At 38.4% G+C, this 23,793-nt stretch overlaps 1 protein-coding gene across 1 annotated transcript in view; it reads left to right on the top strand.

The window, feature by feature from the left end:
- LOC123755309 (protein psiQ) overlaps positions 1-23,793 on the top strand; it is a 97,110-nt gene that overhangs the window by 37,059 nt on the left and 36,258 nt on the right. Inside the window, exons 12-15 of the mRNA XM_069327849.1 lie at positions 2,156-2,281; positions 4,060-4,185; positions 6,056-6,181; positions 14,790-14,915. Coding sequence (XP_069183950.1) covers positions 2,156-2,281; positions 4,060-4,185; positions 6,056-6,181; positions 14,790-14,915 — 504 coding nt within the window. The remainder of the gene's footprint in view (positions 1-2,155; positions 2,282-4,059; positions 4,186-6,055; positions 6,182-14,789; positions 14,916-23,793) is intronic.

Raw genomic sequence — 23,793 nt, 5'->3', positions numbered from 1 at the left:
AACAATTCACAGTGAATACGGTGTACTTTCGTCTAGTGAGAAGCTCACAGATGTAAGTTGCATGATCAGACTTGCAGAAACTCATTAATTAACACTTTCGCGCGCCCGACTAACGTTAAAAAAAAAGTGGTATGTGCGCGCGGCGTTTTTGCCGCTTAAGCGGCAAAACAAAAATGTGTATACTCTTTTTACTCTCCTGCCATTAGTTCTCGAGCTACGTATTTCATTTTGGTACCAATGTGTTCGCAATAAAATTCTCTAGAAGAACATTAATAAAAAAGGTCACGAAAGGTATAGGAATACCAGCACCAAATAAATAACTACGTAGATGACTCGCCGTGATCGCCAAACAGCAACAAAATGTTTCTACTCTTGGGATTGTTGTCAACTCCATACATACATGTCCTACAGCGTTAATTTTGGTATCAATGGACTCGCAATGAAATTCCCAACACAGAGATATGAATATAAACGTAGAATCATGGTCGCGGCCCACCCGCAAGAGTGTGGGAAGTAGCCGAACTGTTACCCGGTATCGGTGACGCGACGACACATGTGCAATACGGCGCCTTGAAAGTTTATACTTATTTCACTGTCCTGACATTATTTCTCTATGTACGTCATTCATTTTTGTGCCAATGTGTTCGCAATGGAATGTTCTATGAGCACGTAGGTAAAAAAGATCAACAAAGCGTAAGTTAGAATAGCGCCAAATATAAAACAACGCTGGAACATATCAGTGAGCGTCAAACGCACATGAAATGTTTTTACTGTTATGTTTGTCAAGTTTATACTTGTTGCACACAGTTATTTTTAGTTGTACATTGATCGGAATAAAATTCCCTAAACAGACAAATGCATATAATACATGATATGGGGGAAGCATTACCAGTATAAACGGCTAAAGTCACCCACCTGCAACCCGTTTGGGACGCTCATGCAGGCACACGCTACACCCAAAAAAAAATCTATGAAGTTTCGAGTCTACTTACGGCAGTTTATGTGATAGTGTTCATTCTGGTATCAAAATACTCGTTTCAGTTTGTAGTTCATGCGATTTTCAGAATCAACAATAGGGCCATGTCTTCTCGCTGGAGGTTCAATATTTGAGTCAGTCAGTCATCTGACAAAACTGTCTCGTCAAATGGCAGTGTGCCAGACATCTCGGGTTCTGATTCGGTTGCTACTTCAGCTTGAGGTGTTGAAGTGAACAAAGGCCGCCTCACACAAGATGGTCCGGGAGTTTGCACAGTGTCAGCATAGGCAGGACCTGTGTCATCATTTGTCTGGAGCGTGCCGCAAGTGTTGAGATACTATTGCTGTTTGAGGCCAATCTTCCGGGTCCCAGCGCAATAGGGCCCAAATTGCCACCTCGTGGAACTGTAGCAATGTTAGCTTTTTTTGATCAGTTGTGTTGTATTTGTACAAAACAAAGGCATTATGCAATGCCATTTGCAGGAAATAAAATGTTATCTTTTTGGTCCACTTGTGAGTTTTCCTGGTAAAATGGTAATACTTCACCATTTGATCGAAATGGTCCACACCTTTCATGAACTTATTGTACCATGCAGCCTAGTGGTGAGAAAGAGAGCCTCATGGCGCGCAGTTTGAAACAAACCCAAAGTAAATCGGATTAAAATTGAATTTTATACAAATATTTTTATGGGGACATCATTTTATGTCCACTGTGCAGAAGCGGGTAGACGAAACAGGACATACGGTTATGTCCAGGGCGTAGTAAAGTGTTTTAAAACCCTGAAAAATAGTAGGCAGCAGGGGGGGGTACGAGACTACAAGTAGTGTGTCTAAAGTGGAGAAGAAAGTTCACAGGATAGGATCAAACACAAGCGAGCAGAGAAACCAGAGATGCCTCTAACTGGATACTTGACATAATTAAAGAATTCATGTCATGTTGATGACATGATGACACGCATTACTTTTTGAAATCAGAAAGTTACTGTTTTCATTGTGATAATATTCCAGGCTTGTCTCGAATAAAATCTGTTGATGTAAAATTCACGAACGAAAGTTTTTTATGCAGATTTTAAAATGTAATTCAATCAATTTTGTTACATTTTCTAAAAAAGTATTAATGTTATTAACTTTACCCCCTCCCCCACTGTACCTCAGCCCTAATATGCCTCATTTACTGCAGTCTGCTGGCCACAAGATGTATGTAGCAGTAAGAACGGCTTCTGCCGGACCTCACAGTGTCCAGCTACTGAGCTGGAGATACCACAAGGCTGTACAGGGAGCGGGTGTTGGTGCTGCGCCCCTAAAGGTCAGTAGCACAACCCCAGTGACCATAATATTCAAGAGTAATATTAAATCAATGTTGATTCAACATTGAATTAATGGTGATTTTGTGTAAAATATAAAATACTGTTTTGTTCTTTGTAAATTGACCTTTAGAAATGTTGATTCTTATGGTATTAATGACTCCCAAGTTACAAGTTATTTGTGTACTTGTTTATTCAGGGACGATAGACATTTAATTTTTTATTTTTCCTAATTTTAATACGTGTTAACAATTTTATTATCAGAAATCGGTGTACATTCCATTTGATAGGATACGCAGAGTGCACTTGATATATTTTTATTGGCTTTGTCAAATAAAACTTGAGACAACAAAGTGTGTGATACGCAAGCGTGTAATTTTATTTCTCTCTGTAAGGAATGTCACCACTTTGGCATTTGTCAAAGCTGTCGGCCATTGCAGTCCGAGTTTAGCCAAAAACAAGAGCAAATATACAAGTTCAGTGTGCACTTGGTCAAATAAAAGTCCTTTCTGTAGGGGCAGTCGTTATCGACAGCCTCCCTTGGTCCCGATTAATGTTGGTTATAAGAGTCGACTTCAGTGCTAAATGACCTCTCAATGGGCTCTCATCAAAATTTGTATTTTATGACTAAAAGAGTTTTAGGGTGTTGAAACTAGGAGCAGTATTAGTGCTGAGGAGACTTAATGCAAGTGGCAGTACATAAAAAAGGGTTTTATGCAAATACAATCGTAAAACTTAACGTTTATTGATAGCACTTGCGTGGTAATACAAAGCACGCTTAAAATAATCTAGATGGTGTCATTAAAGCTAATATCACATCAAAGGGACATTGATTGGTCATCTCAATTGATCAATCATGTAGTTCACCAGTGGACCATTCTTGTTTTAAGACTGCCGGTTGCAAGGGAAACAGGTGTTTCAACTGGACATATTGACATTCAATATAATGACATGCACAATCAACATGATGATAACCTATCAAGTAGTCAGTCGATTAAACATGGAGATATATCTAAATGTGTTGCATGTGTAAGGTGCATATTCACTCTGACATAGGTGAAACACTCTTGGTACACTTATAATAATCACTTATTCACTGTTCGGTCTGTCATTTAACTGAAGCATACACCTGTTGGCCTCATCCATCAGTCTCCTGAGACTCGATATAAGTCTAACTTGTATGAATATACTCTGGCTTCCTGTCCCCGCAACACAATGAATTATTAATTATTAATATTCACTAGTTACTCTGTTATCCGTATTGCCATTGCCTCTACTGTACTAATAGGAATTGGTTACATGCTTCATCTATTTATCAGTTATGTCACATCCTCCCTATTATATTAGTGAATTAATTATATGTACTTCTGACTATAACTAAGCTATAGTTAACTATAACTTAATGTCTGCAACTATATATTAACTACTCTACTACTATATATTAACAAAACTATAATTGACTACATGTACTTATAAACTAGCTAAGTTATTAACTGCTTATAACCCTAGCTTATTAATAGTTAATACTTATAACTACTAAACAACCCTATGGTGTTAAATATAACACCATATCAAGTAATTGTAACTAGGATATAGACTACTACCACTTCAGTAATTATATAGCTGTAGTCAACTGTAACTTAGTTAACATCTGTGACTATAACTACTAAGTTAACCAAGTTATGAACTACTATAAATTAACTTTAATAAAATAGTCCCATACGAAAAGTTTTCCTTTCGAGCTACAGAAACTAATAATACTTTCCTCATTTCATTGCAGTCTGCAAGCCACAAGATAAATGTAATATTAAGAACGGCATTTGCACAACATCGCAGTGTGCAGTTTATGAGTTGGAGATCCCACAAGGCTGTACAGGCGACGGGTGTAGGTGCTGCGCCCCTAAAGGTCGGTAACAATTACAATATTTTTAAATTACAAACATTTTGTCAATATTGTATAAAAGTCTGCTCTTGGTCTCGACAACTCGTCCAACAAATGTGCTAAACATTTTAATCATATCTTTTGCAAAGAGTGGGCTCATAACTTTGTTTTTAATAATTTAGATATATGCTTGAATCTTGGAGTCAACAAAACTCTTCATGATCATCTTTTAGTTAGGAATTATACGCTGGTGTAGTGTTACAAACTGGTAGAAAAAATGAGAGGAAGTGTTTGGTGGGACAAGGAAGTGGCAAGAACATGTAAACAGAAGAAAAAAACATGAAAGAAGGCATATGCCATCACTGAAACACGAGGAGCTTGAACAACAAATTCAGTTAAACATTTCAGCAAATGGGAAGTACTTTGGAAAGTTAGAATGTTAGTGTGCAACATGGACAAATGTTAACTAGCACATAATAAGTTAGAAATAGTTGGGAAGAATAAGTTTAGATTTAATCACTTGTTGAATGATTATGTTAGTCCTTTAAATTGTATTTTCATCGTCAGATGTTTCATGTTTCATGTTGTGTTGCGTAAGGCGTAGGCTGGAAGTTCACTGTGTGTAGCTATGGTCAGTATGAGGAGTAGAAGCATCGGAACAAAAAGTTCAAAATTGTGCCTGTGCTACTCGGAACAAAAAGTTCCAAGTAGCACAGGCTCTGGTGAGGCCGTAGTGACTTACCTGGCACAGGAGCGGGGCAGTAGCGCTATGCACCCTATTTAAAGCGGGACGAGAAACCCCATCCAACACATTTTCATTTGCAAGAAACGTCACGTGAAGCCACGTGATATCTTTACTTATGGAGACTTGGTGTAATCACTGCCTTACTTTGAGGTTCAGTTACGATACAGATAGAGATAGATAGCAGGGTATGGAAAAAGAGGAATTAGTGTAGAAAAAGTAAAACCTTTCTGATATGCTACTTCATAGTAGATTCTGTTTTACCCTTAAATGGCTCGGCTCTTTATCTTCCTTGGTGGTGCACATTATTATAATGTGCAAATAGTTACCAAAAAAAAAACAATGTAAAAAAAGGCAAAAGGCAAGTGGAGTCCAGAAGGTAATAATATATTTTAAAAATATACAAAACATAATATAGTGGTTAATAAATTGTTAGAGTACTGTATGTACATTTAATACAGCCACATATATGCAAAGCATTTTGGGCATATAGTGATTGAAGATGTGTTGTTGCTACAGTATAAAAATGTCAGCCCGTCCTCCAAAAATGGGGTGGTAAATGTAAGAAGACAAATAAGTGCAATTATGTACTATTCATAGCAGTTAGGAATTGTACTTATTTTCACTTAGTATTAAATCGTACTGTCAAATATATTGTGAATATTTGAGTTTACCTGAAAAACTGAATAGAAAACCACAACCTCACCTAACCGTCTTAGTTTTTGAAGATAATAATTTTATTGCTTCTTAATTACAATTAGTACTTAACTTATAGCTATATTGATATTACAGTTTTATAAAACTAATAAAACAAAACTAAAATATATCAATAAATTGTAAAGTAACTCAGGATATTTTAAAATTTTGTATAAAATCTATATTGTTTAATAAACCTGAAAAAGAAATTCCTGATATTTAAAACTTGTGTATTGCAAATTGAAGTTGAAAACTTTATCCTAAAATTCTGAGTGTCTTAACAGGAAACGAGGAGAATTAAATTGGGGGAGGGGGTTGGGTAAATGTAACAGCCCCATAAGTGCAATTATGTCCTGTTTATGACAGTAAGAAAGTGTACTTATTACACTTGGTATTAAATCGTACTGTCAATTCGGAGGGCAGTACCTTACACAAACTTCTATTATGTCATTGCAGTCTGCCTCATACAGAGTAAATGTAGCAATAATAACGGCATCTGCACAACATCGCAGTGTTCAGCTGATGAGCTGGAAATCCCACAAGGCTGTACAGGCGACGGGTGTTGGTGTTGCGCCCCTAAAGGTTAGTAACATTATTACGTTTTGTCAATTACGGAGACGTTAAATATTAGGTATGAAAGTCTTGTTTGACCATTCTAAAAACACATGAAAGGTTCTTACTACTGTAATCCTATGAATGATGTCTGAGTTTGATGATCTTGTCAGCATTTGTGTATTAAGAGATGAGTGACATTAATTTTATCCTTGACTATTTCATCTCAGAACTCTCGCATTTGTAGAAATTGTTAGCCATTAGAAATTAACATTACTACTGTATCTATACAGTATTTGATTTTGATGTGTACATACATACATATACGTATGTATAGGCCACAAGTGTTAGAACCCCTCTGGTAAATCAGAATGTAAGTATACATGTGTACTTGCCTAGTTGTATCACCTAATTGTGCGTGCGGGGGTTGAGCTCTGGCTCTTTGGTCCCGCCTCACAACCGTCAATCAACTGGTGTACAGATTCCTGAGCCTACTGGGCTCTATCATATAAGAACATAAGAACAAAGGTAACTGCAGAAGGCCTATTGGCCCATACGAGGCAGCTCCTATTCTATAACCACCCAATCCCACTCATATACTTGTCCAACCCGTGCTTGAAACAATCGAGGGACCCCACCTCCACAATGTTACGCGGCAATTGGTTCCACAAATCAACAACCCTGTTACTGAACCAGTATTTACCCAAGTCTTTCCTAAATCTAAACTTATCCAATTTATATCCATTGTTTCGTGTTCTGTCCTGTGTTGATACTTTTAATACCCTATTAATATCCCCCCGGTTATGTCCATTCATCCACTTGTAAACCTCTATCATGTCACCCCTAACTCTTCGCCTTTCCAGTGAATGCAACTTAAGCTTTGTTAATCTTTCTTCATATGAAAGATTTCTAATTTGGGGAATTAACTTAGTCATCCTACGCTGGACACGTTCAAGTGAATTTATATCCATTCTATAATATGGCGACCAAAACTGAACTGCATAATCTAAATGGGGCCTAACTAGAGCAAGATATAGCTTGAGAACCACACCAGGTGTCTTGTTACTAACGCTGCGATTAATAAATCCAAGTGTCCGATTTGCCTTATTACGAACATTTATGCATTGATCCTTTTGTTTTAAATTCTTACTAATCATAACTCCCAGATCCCTTTCGCAATCCGACTTCGCAATCACAACACCATCTAGCTCGTATCTTGTAACTCTATCATCATTACCTAACCTCAGAACTTTACATTTATCAGCATTAAACTGCATCTGCCAATCCTTTGACCATTTCAAAACCCTATCTAGATCAACTTGAAGTGATAGTGAGTCCTCCTCCGAATTAATTTCCCTACCGATTTTCGTATCATCGGCAAATTTGCAAATGTTGCTACTCAAACCTGAATCTAAATCATTTATATATATTATAAACAACAGAGGTCCCAGGACAGAGCCTTGAGGCACTCCACTTACAACATTTTCCCACTCTGACTTGATTCCATTTATACTAACTCTCTGTTTCCTTTGGTATAGCCATGCCCTAATCCAGCTTAATATAGCACCCCCAATACCATGAGACTCTATTTTTTTAATCAGTCTTTCATGTGGCACTGTATCAAAAGCTTTGCTAAAGTCAAGGTATACAACATCGCAATCCTTACCACTATCAACTGCCTCAACAATGCTAGAATAAAAAGATAACAAATTTGTTAAACATGAACGGCCATTTATAAAACCATGTTGCGACTCAATTATTAATTTATGTTTTTCAAGATGAAGACGAATTTTATTTGCTATTATAGATTCGAGTAACTTTCCCACAATAGACGTTAGGCTAATTGGTCGATAGTTAGACGCAAGTGATCTATCTCCTTTCTTAAAAACTGGTATCACATTAGCAACTTTCCAAAACTCTGGCACTCTGCCTGACTCTATTGATTTATTAAATATGGTTGACAGTGGGTCACAAAGCTCCTCTTTGCATTCTTTAAGCACCCTGGCAAACACTTCATCCGGCCCTGGGGATTTGTTTGGTTTGAGTTTTACTATTTGTTTAAGAACATCCTCCCTGGTAACTGCTAAACTCGTCAACCTGTCCTCGTCCCCACCCACATAGACTTGTTCGGCTGAAGGCATATTGTTAAGTTCCTCTTTAGTAAATACAGATACAAAATATTTATTAAAAATACTACTCATCTCTTCATCACTATCTGTTATTTGACCTGTCTCAGTTTTTAATGGACCTATCCTTTCCCTAGTCTTAGTACGATATAACTGAAAAAACCCTTTAGGATTTGTCTTTGCTTGCCCTGCTATGCGAACTTCATAGTTTCTTTTTGCTTTCCTTATCTCTTTTTTAACATTTCTAACCAGTTGTACGAATTCCTGTTCTAAAGTGATCTCCCCATTTTTAATCCTTTTGTACCAAGCTCTCTTTTTACCTATAAGGTTCTTCAAATTCTTTGTTATCCACTTTGGGTCATTAGTATACGATCTATTCAATTTGTATGGTATACTACGTTCCTGTGCTTTGTTTAGAATATTCTTAAATAAGTTATATATTGAATCCACATCGAAATCCCCATTTAAGTCACCTATCGCTGGGTTCATGTCTCGCTCCAAGACCGGCCCACACCCCATACCCAAGCCTTTCCAATCAATTTGACCCAAAAAATTTCTTAGGCTATTAAAATCAGCTTTTCGAAAATCTGGCACTTTAACAGAATTTTCTCCTACTGGTCTATTCCATTCTATGCTAAATCTGATTTCTTTGTGATCACTGCTCCCTAGCTCACTCCCTATTTCGATGTCATTAATTTGCGTTTCCCTGTTAGTTAACACTAAATCTAAAATATTATTTTCCCGTGTTGGTTCCTTAATGTGTTGCGTAAGAAAGCAATCGTCAATTAATTCTAGAAAATCTTCTGCTTCACTATTCCCTGTTTTGTTCAACCAGTTTATTCCGCTAAAATTAAAGTCACCCATGACATAAATACTGTTAGATCTAGATGCTCTAGATATTTCATCCCATAGATGCTTTGCTTCCATTCTGTCTAAATTTGGTGGCCTATATATTACTCCTATTATAATATTATTAGCTTTTTCGTTTAATTCAATCCAAATAGTTTCTGTGTGTGGCTCTGTTTTGATTCCCTCTTTGAGACTACATTTCAAATTATCCCTAACATATATGGCTACTCCACCTCCTCGTCTAATATATCTATCTGTGTGAAATAGTTTAAATCCATATATTTGATATTCAGCTAATAGTTCTCTATTTTCTACATTCATCCACGTTTCGGTAAGTGCAATAATATCTATTTTTTCTGTGCAGACAAGAGCATTTAATTCGTTAATTTTATTTCTTAGACTTCTACTTCGACTTCTTCTTCGATATCTACACTTGAAACTGTGTATGAAGTCAGCCTCCATCACATCACTTCCTAGTGCATTCCATCTGTTAACTACTGACACTGAAAGTTCTTTCTATCATCCCTGTGGCTCATTTGGGTACTCAGTTTCTACCTGTGTTACCTTGTTTGCGTAGCACTGGTGTAAATAGTTAGGCGAAGAGTTAGGGGTGACATGATAGAGGTTTACAAGTGGGTGAATGGACATAACAAAGGGGATATTAATAGGGTATTAAAAGTATCAACACAAGACAGAACACAAAACAATGGGTATAAATTGGATAAGTTTAGATTTAGGAAAGACTTGGGTAAATACTGGTTCAGTAACAGGGTTGTTGATTTGTGGAACCAACTGCTGTGTAACATTGTGGAGGTGGGGTCCCTCGATTGTTTCAAGCATGGGTTGGACATGTATATGAGTGGGATTGGGTGGTTATAAATAGGAGCTGCCTCGTATGGGCCAATAGGCCTTCTGCAGTTGCCTTTTTTCTTATGTTAATAGTTTATCTACCCTGTCAATTCTTCTAAGAATTTTGTAGGTAATGATTGTCTCCCCTTAATCTTGTCTTCCAGTGTCGTGAGGTGCATTTCATGCAGCCTTTCCTCGTGTCTCGTGCCTCTTAGTTCTGGGACATAGAACCAGCCATGCCTAGTGGCATACCGCTGAACTTTTTTTTTTTTTTCTCTCTTTTGTGAGTGTGTATGTGCTAAATGCAAGTACTGTAAGTGCATGTGAGTCATGCCTAATATTCAGTACCGCACCACTTGGCCTAGTAAATGAAGCCTATTTTTCCTCACAACCAAAGCACTTTTACTTATTTTAAAATATTTTTCTAAATTTTTTCGTCTCTTAACACCATTAACATGCAGTATTATGTTGAAAACATTAATTTCTAACATAGGTCTAGTTTTACCTGTTATCTGTATTTAGAAATATCTGTAATGACTAAAATTGAAACAAGAAATCGGTGTATATTGTAATAATAACAAATATCCTTCCATAGAAGCAATTTGTTAAAAATTTTAATTAAAAATCAGCTTGCTAGGCAACTGGTTATTAGGTATGACATACATGCAGAAAGCTTTTGATACAGTACCCCATTAGAGGTTGTTGCATAAGTTGGGGAAACAGACAGGAATAACAGGAAAGGTGTTCCAGTGGATAAGGGAGTACCTAAGCAGCAGAAAATAGTTACTGTGAGGGAAGGAGAGATCTCACAATGGAAAGAAACAACAAGCGGATTCCCACAGGGTTCTGTACTCCGACCTATCCTGTTTCGGTTACACACAAAAGATCTCTGAGAATATAGACTCGTTCCTCTCAATGTTTGCTGACGATGCTAAAATTATTAGAAAGATTGAGACAGGAGAACAGCAAGAGACTAAAAGATGACCAGGACATACTGTAGTAGTCCAACAAATGGCTATTAGAGTTTAACTCGAGCAAGTGTAAAAGTGATGAAAATGAGTGTAATGAGCAGGAGGCAGAATACAAGGTACCAGTTGTGAGATTAAATCCTTCAGGAATCGGGAAGAGAGATGTGGGAGTTGATATTACAGCGGACCTGTTCCCCTGAAGCCCACATCAGAATATAGCAGCAGCACACTCCAGATATTTAACGACGATCTAGTACAGAACATTCAGATGTTCGCTGACCCTTTAGGTCGGCCCTCCACACCATCCAATGGTCGAAACGATGTGAAAAGTAATAAACACCATGCCTATTACAATGACCCCAAACTGCATGCTTTGAAGCGCTCTGCCAAACAAGTTGGACTTGCATATAGGGAAACCCGTATTGCCAGCAATGCTAAAGCTCTTTCAGAAAGCCCTAACCAAGGCGAGGGAGCACATGACAGAGCTCAGGCAAGATAACTGGGAAATTTTTGTCCAGTCTCGACTCTCACCCCATCAGCCAGGCATGGAAGGGTATTAAAAGATTTAAAGGCGATAAGATAGGCCAAGTGTCACACCCTCACCCTCTACACAGAGCAAACGAGTTAGTCGATGCTTGGGTAACCACTTCTAGCTTTAATAATCTTCCCCAGGCACACAATTCAGATTAAATGCTGGTTATGGAGATCGACAAAGGCTCGTTGATTTCATGCGCCACAAGGAAAATGAATGCAACGTGCCATTTACCGAGTTTGAGTTGCTTTCGACCCTAAAGAAAGGTAAAGCCACATCTCCTGGTGAGAATGGTATCACTTATGGCATATTGCATTTACTTCCTCTAGTACCAGGAAATCCTTTTCTTGAGCTGTATAATATCATCTACTTTACTGGGGAACTTCCTATCTCTTGGACTAACAGTATAATCATTCCAATTCCCCCAAGCCAAATAAAGTGTGTGTTTTCAGCCCATTTGCCTTTACTAGCTGCATTTGCAAAACATTTGAGAGAATGGTCCTAAACCATCTCTTCCATAGAATAAGAACCATGCTATTCCCCCAGATATATGGCTTCATGCATGGAAGGAGTGTGCATCATTGGATCACCACCTTTCTTACCCTGCATACTGAAATGTCTTATGCCACCTTCCAAGATCTCAAGTCTGCCTTTGATACTGCAAACCAACATGTTATATTGTGTGAGCTTGTGATAATGAATATTGGTGGTCGGCTTCTTTGTTGGATCAGGGGTTACTTATCCAACTGGAAGTCATCTGTATTTTTCCAGGGGCATAATAGTGTAACAAGATACTTCAAACTAGGTACCCCACAGGGAGGTGTCTTCAGTCCTACATTATAACACGCTGTTAAACTTTGTACCGAGCAAACCCAACATGCACATCGTTAGCTGTGCTGATGATATAATGATACACACCACTGGGTATGCTAACACCCAGAACATTCTTAACTCTGAATTAGACTCATATCAGGACCTAGGTTTAGTAATTTCAGCAAAGAAAACAGATACTAAATCGGCGCCCACCCAGGCAGGGAGTTGTTCGCAAGATGCAACTGTATGATGGGTCCCAGTTTGACTATGTAAACAGATTCAGATACCTTGGCCTTGAGGTGTCACTGTATAGTCCTATTGTATTCAGACTCTGTCGTCATTATAAAGAGGCTAAGAGCTCTCAAGGCTGTTGCAGGTTATCACTCAGGCTATGGTGCCAATGTCAGAATTGTCAAAATGATGCATATTGCATGCATCAAATTTTTAGTGGATTATTCTGCACCTCTGCTTGCTTTGATGCCTGAAAGAAAACTTGGAGGGCTTGACAGATTTGCTGAATGAAGCCTTGAGGATAATTCTTGGGTGCCCTCATACCACAAAGATACTTAACATGAGAAACATACTTAATATTCCGAGCGGTGTTGATTGTTTTACTGAAAGTAACTGTCAGATTGGTATAAAAATGCTTAGGCTAGATCATCCTAACCTTTGCACAGAAGCCCTCTAAAAAATTTTTATTGAAAGTCAGCATTGTTAAAATGGATAACTAAAACTGGAACTGAACTTAGAATGTATCAGATTTATCATTTATACCAAGAGAGATAACTACACTTTCTGCATTGTGGGAGATTACACCCTTTCCAGTTTTAATCCCTCCCTTTCCACCCAAGAAGCAAATTAGAGATCAGCCCAAGCTTCGTCTTGGGGCAAAGCTCAATGCCTTAAGCCATATTGATGCTCTGTCCACAGAGCATTCTCTCTCAAATCATATACACTGATGGTTCGCTACACCGCCCCACGAGTGCAGCTGGAAGTGCAGTTGTCCTGACAATGTGTGATGGCTTATATTTTGAGTGGGGAGTCCGTATAAATTGGGCCTCTACCCTTCAGACAGAACTATTTGCCTTGCTTCTTGCACTGAAATTTGTAAGTCTCTCCAAACTAGATACATTAATTGTAAGTGACTCTGTTACGACCCTGGGTTCCTCAAGTGGAAACCAGAGGTCAAAGTGAACTAAATAAGCTACGTTAGATTAGCAAGACGCAAGTCGACGTGTTTTTGTTCGTATCTTCCCTGCCAAATGTAGGACGAATCTTGTTGCTCACAAGCATTCAGACTCTTGAGCTTGTTGTGGATTAAGTATAACATTGTTATAAGATTAACTACCCTGAGAACGAGTAAAGTAACAATATGTTGCATAGGGGAAGATTTTTAATGTGTTTAGCTGCACGATTAATTAGGCTCCTCCCGGCACCACCACAATGCGGGAGCCCTGAGCTGGTCGCTGGGAGGCTTCTTCTTCTGTTGGCGTTCGAGGTGTGAACAGTGGGACTGTGGCTGCACCTCTCTCCCCTTCTACCTTTCTTCTTACTTATTTCCCTTATCTTAAGTTAAGTATATCCTGTGTTGTAAGTGTTCCTACTCTGGTAGTAAAGTTTGGTGAGACCTGGGGGTAGTATTTGCCAGTGTTTTGGGTACCCCTAAGTGTTGTGTTGTGTTGTATTAGGGTACCACGTGGTCTCACTACCCTAAGCTGCATCAAGCTTCAGTTCTTAACCAGTAGTACTTTACCCTAGCTTGTTCTCAGTGTAAACCTTGTATCCTGCTTAGGTGGACCAAGGCTTTTAACGTAAGATAGTGTGGTAAAGTAATTATTATTGTTATTGGTGTGAATGTATATGGGGGGTTGTTAAGGGGTTAATAAATAAGTAAGTTAGTAAAGGAGTATCCATTCTTCCTGTGTAGGAGATCTATGATCAACCACTAGACTGACATTGGGTAGCCAATTATTATTCGGTGGATATTCCACTTGGGGGCCGGGCCTTTTGGATCTCCCATATGTGATAACTCTTAATGCTAACTACTGCCCCTACACCCATGTTATACTATATTCCCCATAGTACAGACTCCCATTTTTAACAGACTCTTTTATCATTCTTAATTGCTCTCAACTCTTGCCACACAATCTGTATCATGAACCCTTGCATGATAGTCATAACTGTATCATGCTCACATCTGAAGCTAGTACAACAAAATTATTAATGATGGTAACAGTCCATTTCACGTGGACTCCATCTCATGTTGGCCTCCGAATGCATGATAGAGCTGATGAGTACACCGTTTAATAGTTGAGAGGCGGGACCATTTAGCCGAAGCTCAACTCCCCTCAAGCGCAACTAGGCGAGTACAGGCATACATGTCTGCACAGATGTGTGTGTGTATATTATTTATTTTACACAACCACACTATATAGTTAATACAATTAATATATATTAACTCAAATGTACTCCAACCATAAACTCAATTCATCTTATTGCAGTTTGCAAGCAAAAAAATACATGTGTAGCTCAGAATGGTGCTTGCAAGACAACAAGCTGTTCCCCTCTGGAGCTGGAGATCCCACAAGGCTGTGCAGGTGTCGGTTGTTGGTGTTGTGCACCTAAAGGTCAGTAGTATTTTTTTCAGTTAAACAAATATCAAATGCATAATAAAGTACAGTATTGAGAAAATCCACTAGGACTATAGGGGGCGCGAACCTGCGACCCGGCTCTGCTAGTGCGTACTCTACCACTAGACCACCGCAGACTTGTAAAAGTCAAACAACTGGATTTCTACTGAAATCACAGGAAGTCTGAAGGTCCCAACTGAAGCCAGTCCAAGGTGGAGGACCACTTTGCCCTTCCATTCGAGTGCTTCTGGGTCATACGTGAAAACTTGGACTGGCTTCAGTAGGGGCAGACTTCCTCCAGACGTCCTGTGAATTTAGTAGAAATCTGGTTGTATGACTTTTATAAGTACTTTATAAGTAATTTCCTTCGAAAGGGTTGAGATTTGATTTATTTATTTAATATATATATATATATATATATATATATATATATATATATATATATATATATATATATATATATATATATATATATATATTATATATATATATATTATATATATATATATATATATATATATATATATATATATATATTATATATATATATATATATATATATATATATATATATATTATATATATATATATATATATATATATATATTATATATATATATATATATATATATATATATATATATATATATATATATATATGTATATATATGTATATATATATATATATATAATGTCGTACCTAGTAGCCAGAACTCACTTCTCAGCCTACTATGCAAGGCCCGATTTGCCTAATAAGCCAAGTTTTCCTGAATTAATATATTTTCTCTAATTTTTTTCTTATGAAATGATAAAGCTACCCATTTCATTATGTATGAGGTAAATTTTTTTTTATTGGATTTAAAATTAATGTAGATATACGATCGAACCTAACCAACCCTACCTAACCTAACCTATCTTTATAGGTAATGTTAGGTTAGGTAGCCAAAAAAAGCTAGGTTAGGTTAGGTAGGTTAGGTAGACGAAAAAACATTAATTCATGAAAACTTGGCTTATTAGGCAAATCGGGCCTTGCATAGTAGGCTGAGAAGTGAGTTCTGGCTATTAGGTACGACATATATATATATATATATATATATATATATATATATATATATATATATATATATATATATATATATATATATATATATATATATATATATATATATATATATATATATATATATATATATATATATATATATATATATATATATATATATATATATATATATATATATATATATATATATATATATATATATATATATATATATACAGAGCACCACTTGGTTTCCGAACTTTAGTTATCCGAAACTTCCAGTTTCCCGATTGGGGTTGGGGAGTCATGCTACCCGAACAAAGTTCGGGTAGGAAGGGGTCCGCCAAGCGTCATGCCGGCTTGTTGTGGTGGGTGGGAGATGGTCCAGTTTGCCCACTGTGACTTCACAGATTCACGGCCTATTATTCCTATTATTTTGAATTGCCATAAGGCTGGAATGTTCATTCTGTGCTTTTGTTTTACATATCTGCACAATCAAGAAACATCTGTGCACCATGTCGGCTCCAAATGCACACATTGCGTCAGTGATGGCTGACCAGTGGGTGGATGGATGAGGGAGCTTAGGTGGGAGGCAGTATGAGAGAGGGGGGGAGAATTAGTCAGAAAGGGAGGGAGGGAGAGAGAGATGCTAGGAGGGAGAGAGAGATGCTAGGAGGGAGGGAGAGATGCTAAGAGGGAGGGGGAGGTAGGGAGAGATGCTAGGAGGTAGGCAGGAAGAGATGGAAGTAGTGAGAATTAGGGAGGGAAAGGCAGGCAGGCAGGCAGGCAGGCAGGCAGGCAGGCAGGCAGGCAGGCAGGCTAGCTTGCAGGCAGGCAGGGAGTGAGTGGTAGTCACGCGGTTGAACCGTGTGACCTTTAAAAGAGAGTATGGGATGTAGGGGGCGGGTGGTGGGGGCGAGACCGGCTCATTCCCGAAGATAAGCCTAACACACACTACCCGTTAGCATGATGGCAGGCAGGCAGGCTTGCAGGCTGGGAAGGAGGCAGGCAGGCAGGCAGGCTTGCAGGCTGGGAAGGAGGCAGGCAGGCTTGCAGGCTGGGAAGGAGGCAGGCAGGCTTGCAGGCTGGGAAGGAGGCAGGCAGGCTTGCAGGCTGGGAAGGAGGCAGGCAGGCTTGCAGGCTGGGAAGGAGGCAGGCAGGCTGGGAAGGAGGCAGGCAGGCAGGCTTGCAGGCTGGGAAGGAGGCAGGCAGGCAGGCTTGCAGGCTGGGAAGGAGGCAGGCAGGCAGGCTTGCAGGCTGGGAAGGAGGCAGGCAGGCTTGCAGGCTGGGAAGGAGGCAGGCAGGCTTGCAGGCTGGGAAGGAGGCAGGCAGGCAGGCAGGCTTGCAGGCTGGGAAGGAGGCAGGCAGGCAGGCAGGCTTGCAGGCTGGGAAAGAGGCAGGCAGGCAGGCAGGCTTGCAGGCTGGAAAGGAGGCAGGCAGGCAGGCAGGCTTGCAGGCTGGGAAGGAGGCAGGCAGGCAGGCAGGCTTGCAGGCTGGGAAGGAGGCAGGCAGGCAGGCAGGCTTGCAGGCTGGGAAGGAGGCAGGCAGGCAGGCAGGCTTGCAGGCTGGGAAGGAGGCAGGCAGGCAGGCAGGCTTGCAGGCTGGGAAGGAGGCAGGCAGGCAGGCTTGCAGGCTGGGAAGGAGGCAGGCAGGCAGGAAGCGATATATGGGTGTTGAAGTGAACCATGAACCACGTGACCTTTGAGAGTGTGTGTATGGGTTTGGGGTGGGGGGAGAGGGGGAGGTGTGTCGGTGGTGGGGGAGGGACCGGCTGACTCCGTAAGCCTAACCACACTCCACAGACCTGTGACCCAGATTTGTTTCTTAAATGTACAGTACATCATCGTATATTTTAGGCAGGATGTGCCTGCAGGCTGGCAGGCAAGCTGGCAGGCAGGATGTGCCTGCAGGCTGGCAGGCAAGCTGGCAGGCAGGCTGTGCCTGCAGGCTGGCAGGATGTGCCTGCAGGCTGGCAGGATGTGCCTGCAGGCTGGCAGGCAAGCTGGCAGGCTGTTCCTGCAGGCTGGCAGGCAGGATGTTCCTGCAGGCTGGCAGGATGTTCCTGCAAGCTGGCAGGATGTGCCTGCAGGCTGGCAGGCAAGCTGGCAGGCAGGGTGGCAGGATGTTCCTGCAGGCTGGCAGGAAACATCTAGAGGATGTTTGCCAGTCGTCTTAATAATCAGTTAGGAACAATTAAGGACTTTTATAAAGCGGACCAGGACTTCACTTATTGGTGAGTACAAACAAAACACGGTCGCATTTACGCTATGAACCTGTCGATTTTTTCCCCTAGAGTTTTTCGTAAACTTTTCAGAACCACTTCTTTTTACATTTCTAGTTTATTTTTTCCCCTCTATTTCTCGTATACGAACTTACATGTTAACCGACGGGTCTCGTCCCCAAGGGGTTCGGAAACCAAGTGGTGCTCTGTATATATATATATATATATATATATATATATATATATATATATATATATATATATATATATATATATATATATATATATATATATATATATATATATATATATATATATATATATATATATGTATATATATGTATATATATGTATATATATATATATATATATGTATATATATATATATATATATATATATATATATATATATATATATATATATATATATATATATAATATATATATATATATATATTATTAAATATGACCGAAAAAGTAAGATTAATAATTCTAACACGAATTTTCTCAATCTTTCGTACATTTCTTTTCACTGTTGGTGGTAATTCAAAATTCAATTCTCCAAAATTCATTTTTATTTCTAGTCTGACGCGACACTTGAGCGCGTTTCGTAAAACTTATTACATTTTCAAAGACTTTAGTTTAAACATACACAACTGAATAGAACTTACACATCTCCAGTTTGTTTATATCTACATTTGAGTGAGGTGGATGGGGTGAGGTGGTATTTAATAAGGTATTAATTTCATCAACACAAGACAGAACACGAAACAATGGGTATTGAATAGAAGTGATTGTAGAAAGCCTATTGGTCCATATTTCTTGATGCTTCTATATTGGAGGGGAGTCTTGAGGTGGGTAGAATATAGTTGTGCATTAATTGGCTGTTGATTGCTGGTGTTGACTTCTTGATGTGTAGTGCCTCGCAAACGTCAAGCCGCCTGCTATCGCTGTATCTATCGATGATTTCTGTGTTGTTTACTAGGATTTCTCTGGCGATGGTTTGGTTGTGGGAAGAGATTATATGTTCCTTAATGGAGCCCTGTTGCTTATGCATCGTTAAACGCCTAGAAAGAGATGTTGTTGTCTTGCCTATATACTGGGTTTTTTGGAGCTTACAGTCCCCAAGAGGGCATTTGAAGGCATAGACGACATTGGTCTCTTAAAGCGTTCTGTTTTGTGTCTGGAGAGTTTCTCATGAGTAGGCTGGCCGTTTTTCTGGTTTTATAGTAAATCGTCAGTTGTATCCTCTGATTTTTGTCCGTAGGGATAACGTTTCTATTAACAATACCTTTCAGGACCCTTTCCTCCGTTTTATGAGCTGTGGAAAAGAAGTTCCTGTAAAATAGTCTAATAGGGGGTATAGGTGTTGTGTTGGTTCTCTCTTCAGAGGTTGCATGGCGTTTCACTTATCAAGAAACTAACAACGTTATATGGAGGACCTATGGCAATTCCACGACCAAGAGATGGCTTCCTGAACCTTGCAGGAATTAACCTCACTGATAACCAAGTCACTCCTAAATCTGGGCATAAACTGTCACGTTATGTCCAGACCGAGTGAGATGGCCTGGAAAGTGGAGTTGGAAATTCTGTTGGACGACATATTCGACCTCGAGACACAAAAGAAGGTCACTACCAAAGATACCTTACAAGCAGAACTTATTGCGGAAGGAGGAAAGAATCGAGGCAATTACAGAAGCACCATACTGTCCCCCGAGCTCAAAGCGGCAGCCAAAAGCCTTCGTGAGAACAAGGAGATAGTTGTCAGGAGAGGTGACAAGTCGCCAATATACGTCATTCTTAAAAAAGACGAATATCTGGCGAAAATGGACCTCATACTCTCTGACCAAACTAAATTCCAAAGGGTAACGAAGGACACTATAGCCGAATTGAAAGCAAAGGTCAACAAACTAATCGAAACTGTGAACGCCAAGAAATCCGGACTCCACCTGCCAAAGATTATTGGGGAATATAAACCTGGATATGCGTATGGAAATGTCAAGACACACAAGCCTGGAAACCCACTTCGGCCAATCATTAGCCAGATACCCACACCCACGTACAGACTAGCGAAGCGACTCAACGGCCTGCTGACTCCTTATGTCCCTTGCGCCTTCAGCCTGAAGTCGCCAAAGGAATTTGTTGACTTACTGCGGGGCACACGGGCCACAGGAATAAGAGCCTCGTTGGACGTAGAATCGCTGTTCACCAACGTACCAGTGGACGAGACAATCGGGATGATAGCCGACAGAGTGTATCGTGATCCAGCCTGTACTCCTCTTGACATACCAGAAAATATCCTAAGGAAACTACTCCAAGCTTGTACTAAAGAGGCACCCTTCTTGAGCCCGGATGGGCACATGTATAAGCAAGTAGATGGCGTTGCCATGGGTTCTCCCCTAGGTGTCCTGTTTGCAAACTTCTACATGGGTACCATCGAGCAAAAAGTCTTAGTCGACATGAGCTTGAAACCGGCCATATACTGCAGGTATGTTGACGACATTTTTACACAGGTACCTGATGTCAGACATCTGCAGGAGCTGAAGGAGGCATTTGAGCGGAGTTCCGTGCTGCGTTTCACTTACGAGATGGAAAAGGATGGGAAGCTGCCCTTTCTAGATGTAACAGTCATGGAAAAGAGCGGAGGTTTCCACACTGCAGTCTACACTAAGGAAACGAACATAGGAATGTGCATAAATGCCAAAAGCGACTGCCCAGATAGGTACAAGAGGAGTGTTGTTAACGCATATGTCGACCGTGCTCTCAGCCACAGCTCAGAATGGAAGCAAGTCGAAGAAGAACTCTGTAGGGTAAGGCAGGTCCTAGTCAACAACGGCTTCTCCAATGGTTTCGTCGAAGACATCATAAGAAGGAAAGTGAAACGCCATGCAACCTCTGAAGAGACAACCAACACAACACCTATACCCCCTATTAGACTATTTTACAGGAACTTCTTTTCCACAGCTCATAAAACGGAGGAAAGGGTCCTGAAAGATATTGTTAATAGAAACGTTATCCCTACGGACAAAAATCAGAGGATACAACTGACGATTTACTATAAAACCAGAAAAACGGCCAGCCTACTCATGAGAAACTCTCCAGACACAAAACAGAACGCTTTAAGAGACCAATGTCATCTATGCCTTCAAATGCCCTCTTGGGGACTGTAAGCTCCAAAAAACCCAGTATATAGGCAAGACAACAACATCTCTTTCTAGGCGTTTAACGATGCATAAGCAACAGGGATCCATTAAGGAACATATAATCTCTTCCCACAACCAAACCATCGCCAGAGAAATCCTAGTAAACAACACAGAAATCATCGATAGATACAGCGATAGCAGGCAGCTTGACGTTTGCGAGGTACTACACATCAAGAAGTCAACACCAGCAATCAACAGCCAATTAATGCACAACTATATTCTACCCACCTCAAGACTCCCCTCCAATATAGAAGCATCAAGAAATATGGACCAATAGGCTTTCTACAATCACTTCTATTCAATACCCATTGTTTCGTGTTCTGTCTTGTGTTGATGAAATTAATACCTTATTAAATACCACCTCACCCCATCCACCTCACTCAAATGTAGATATAAACAAACTGGAGATGTGTAAGTTCTATTCAGTTGTGTATGTTTAAACTAAAGTCTTTGAAAATGTAATAAGTTTTACGAAACGCGCTCAAGTGTCGCGTCAGACTAGAAATAAAAATGAATTTTGGAGAATTGATTTTTGAATTACCACCAACAGTGAAAAGAAATGTACGAAAGATTGAGAAAATTTGTGTTAGAATTGTTAATCTTACTTTTTCGGTCATATTTAATAATATATATATATATATATATATATATATATATATATATATATATATATATATATATATATATATATATATATATATATATATATATATATTATATATATATATATATATATATATATATATATATATATATATATATATATATATATATATATATATATATATATATATATATATATATATATATATATGTCGTACCTAGTAGCCAGAATGCACTTCTCAGCCTACTATGCAAGGCCCGATTTGCCTAATAAGCCAAGTTTTCCTGAATTATTATATTTTCTCTAATTTTTTTCTTATGAAATGATAAAGCTACCCATTTCATTATGTATGAGGTAAAAAAAAATTTGATTGGAGTTAAAATTAACGTAGATATATGACCAAACCTAACCAACCCTACCTAACCTAAACTAACCTATCTTTATAGGTTAGGTTAGGTTAGGTAGCAGAAAAAGTTAGGTTAGGTTAGGTAGGTTAGGTAGTCAGAAAACAATTAATTCATGAAAACTTGGCTTATTAGGCAAATCGGGCCATGCATAGTAGGCTGAGAAGTGCGTTCTGGCTACTAGGTACGACATACATATATATATATATATATATATGTCGTACCTAGTAGCCAGAACGCACTTCTCAGCCTACTATGCAAGGCCCGATTTGCCTAATAAGCCAAGTTTTCATGAATTAATTGTTTTTCGACTACCTAACCTACCTAACCTAACCTAACCTAACTTTTTCGGCTACCTAACCAAACCTAACCTATAAAGATAGGTTAGGTTAGGTTAGGTAGGGTTGGTTAGGTTCGGTCATATATTTACGTTAATTTTAACTCCAATAAAAAAAAATTGACCTCATACATAATGAAATGGGTAGCTTTATCATTTCATAAGAAAAAAATTAGAGAAAATATATTAATTCAGGAAAAATTGGCTTATTAGGCAAATCGGGCCTTGAATAGTAGGCCGAGAAGTGCGTTCTGGCTACTAGGTACGACATATATATATATATATATATATATAATATATATATATATATATATATATATATATATATATATATATATATATAGTATATATATATATATTATATATATATATATATATATATATATATATATATATATATATTATATATATATATATATTATATATATATATATATTATATATATATATATATATTATATATATATATATATATTATATATATATATATATTATATATATATATATATTATATATATATATATATATTATATATATATATATATATATATTATATATATATATATATATTATATATATATATATATATATATATATATATATATATATATATATATATATATATATATATATATATATATATATATATATATATAAAATATTTATGATCGATGTTCCCTTCGGGAATCTTAATTTTAAGATGAATAGGAAAACCAAGGATATACTGAACATCTTGTATCAGAATCTTTACTTTAAAAAACATAACGTTTCGAATACTTCTCGTATTCATCATCAGATCTAAAAGAAAAAACAGAAATCACAATCAAATAGCTGGTAAACACAGAACTCATACTGAATAAACCATTTTAACATTTACCATTTACCATTTTATGGCAGTATTAGCTTTTCTGTAAGGAGTCGTTTGAGGAGACTGTTGCAGCAGTGTTATCCTCAAGTAGACTTTAGATTTATTTTTTCAACACAAATACCATAGGCTCTTATTTTAAATTTAAAGATAAAGTGCCTGCCCCCTTGTGCTCAAATGTCGTATATATATATAATTGT

The sequence above is a fragment of the Procambarus clarkii genome, chromosome 20 (assembly GCF_040958095.1).
Source record: "Procambarus clarkii isolate CNS0578487 chromosome 20, FALCON_Pclarkii_2.0, whole genome shotgun sequence".
Lineage (NCBI taxonomy): Eukaryota > Metazoa > Arthropoda > Malacostraca > Decapoda > Cambaridae > Procambarus > Procambarus clarkii.
The sequence above is the reverse complement of the archived record's forward strand: the minus strand, read 5'-3'. Positions and strand labels throughout refer to the sequence as shown.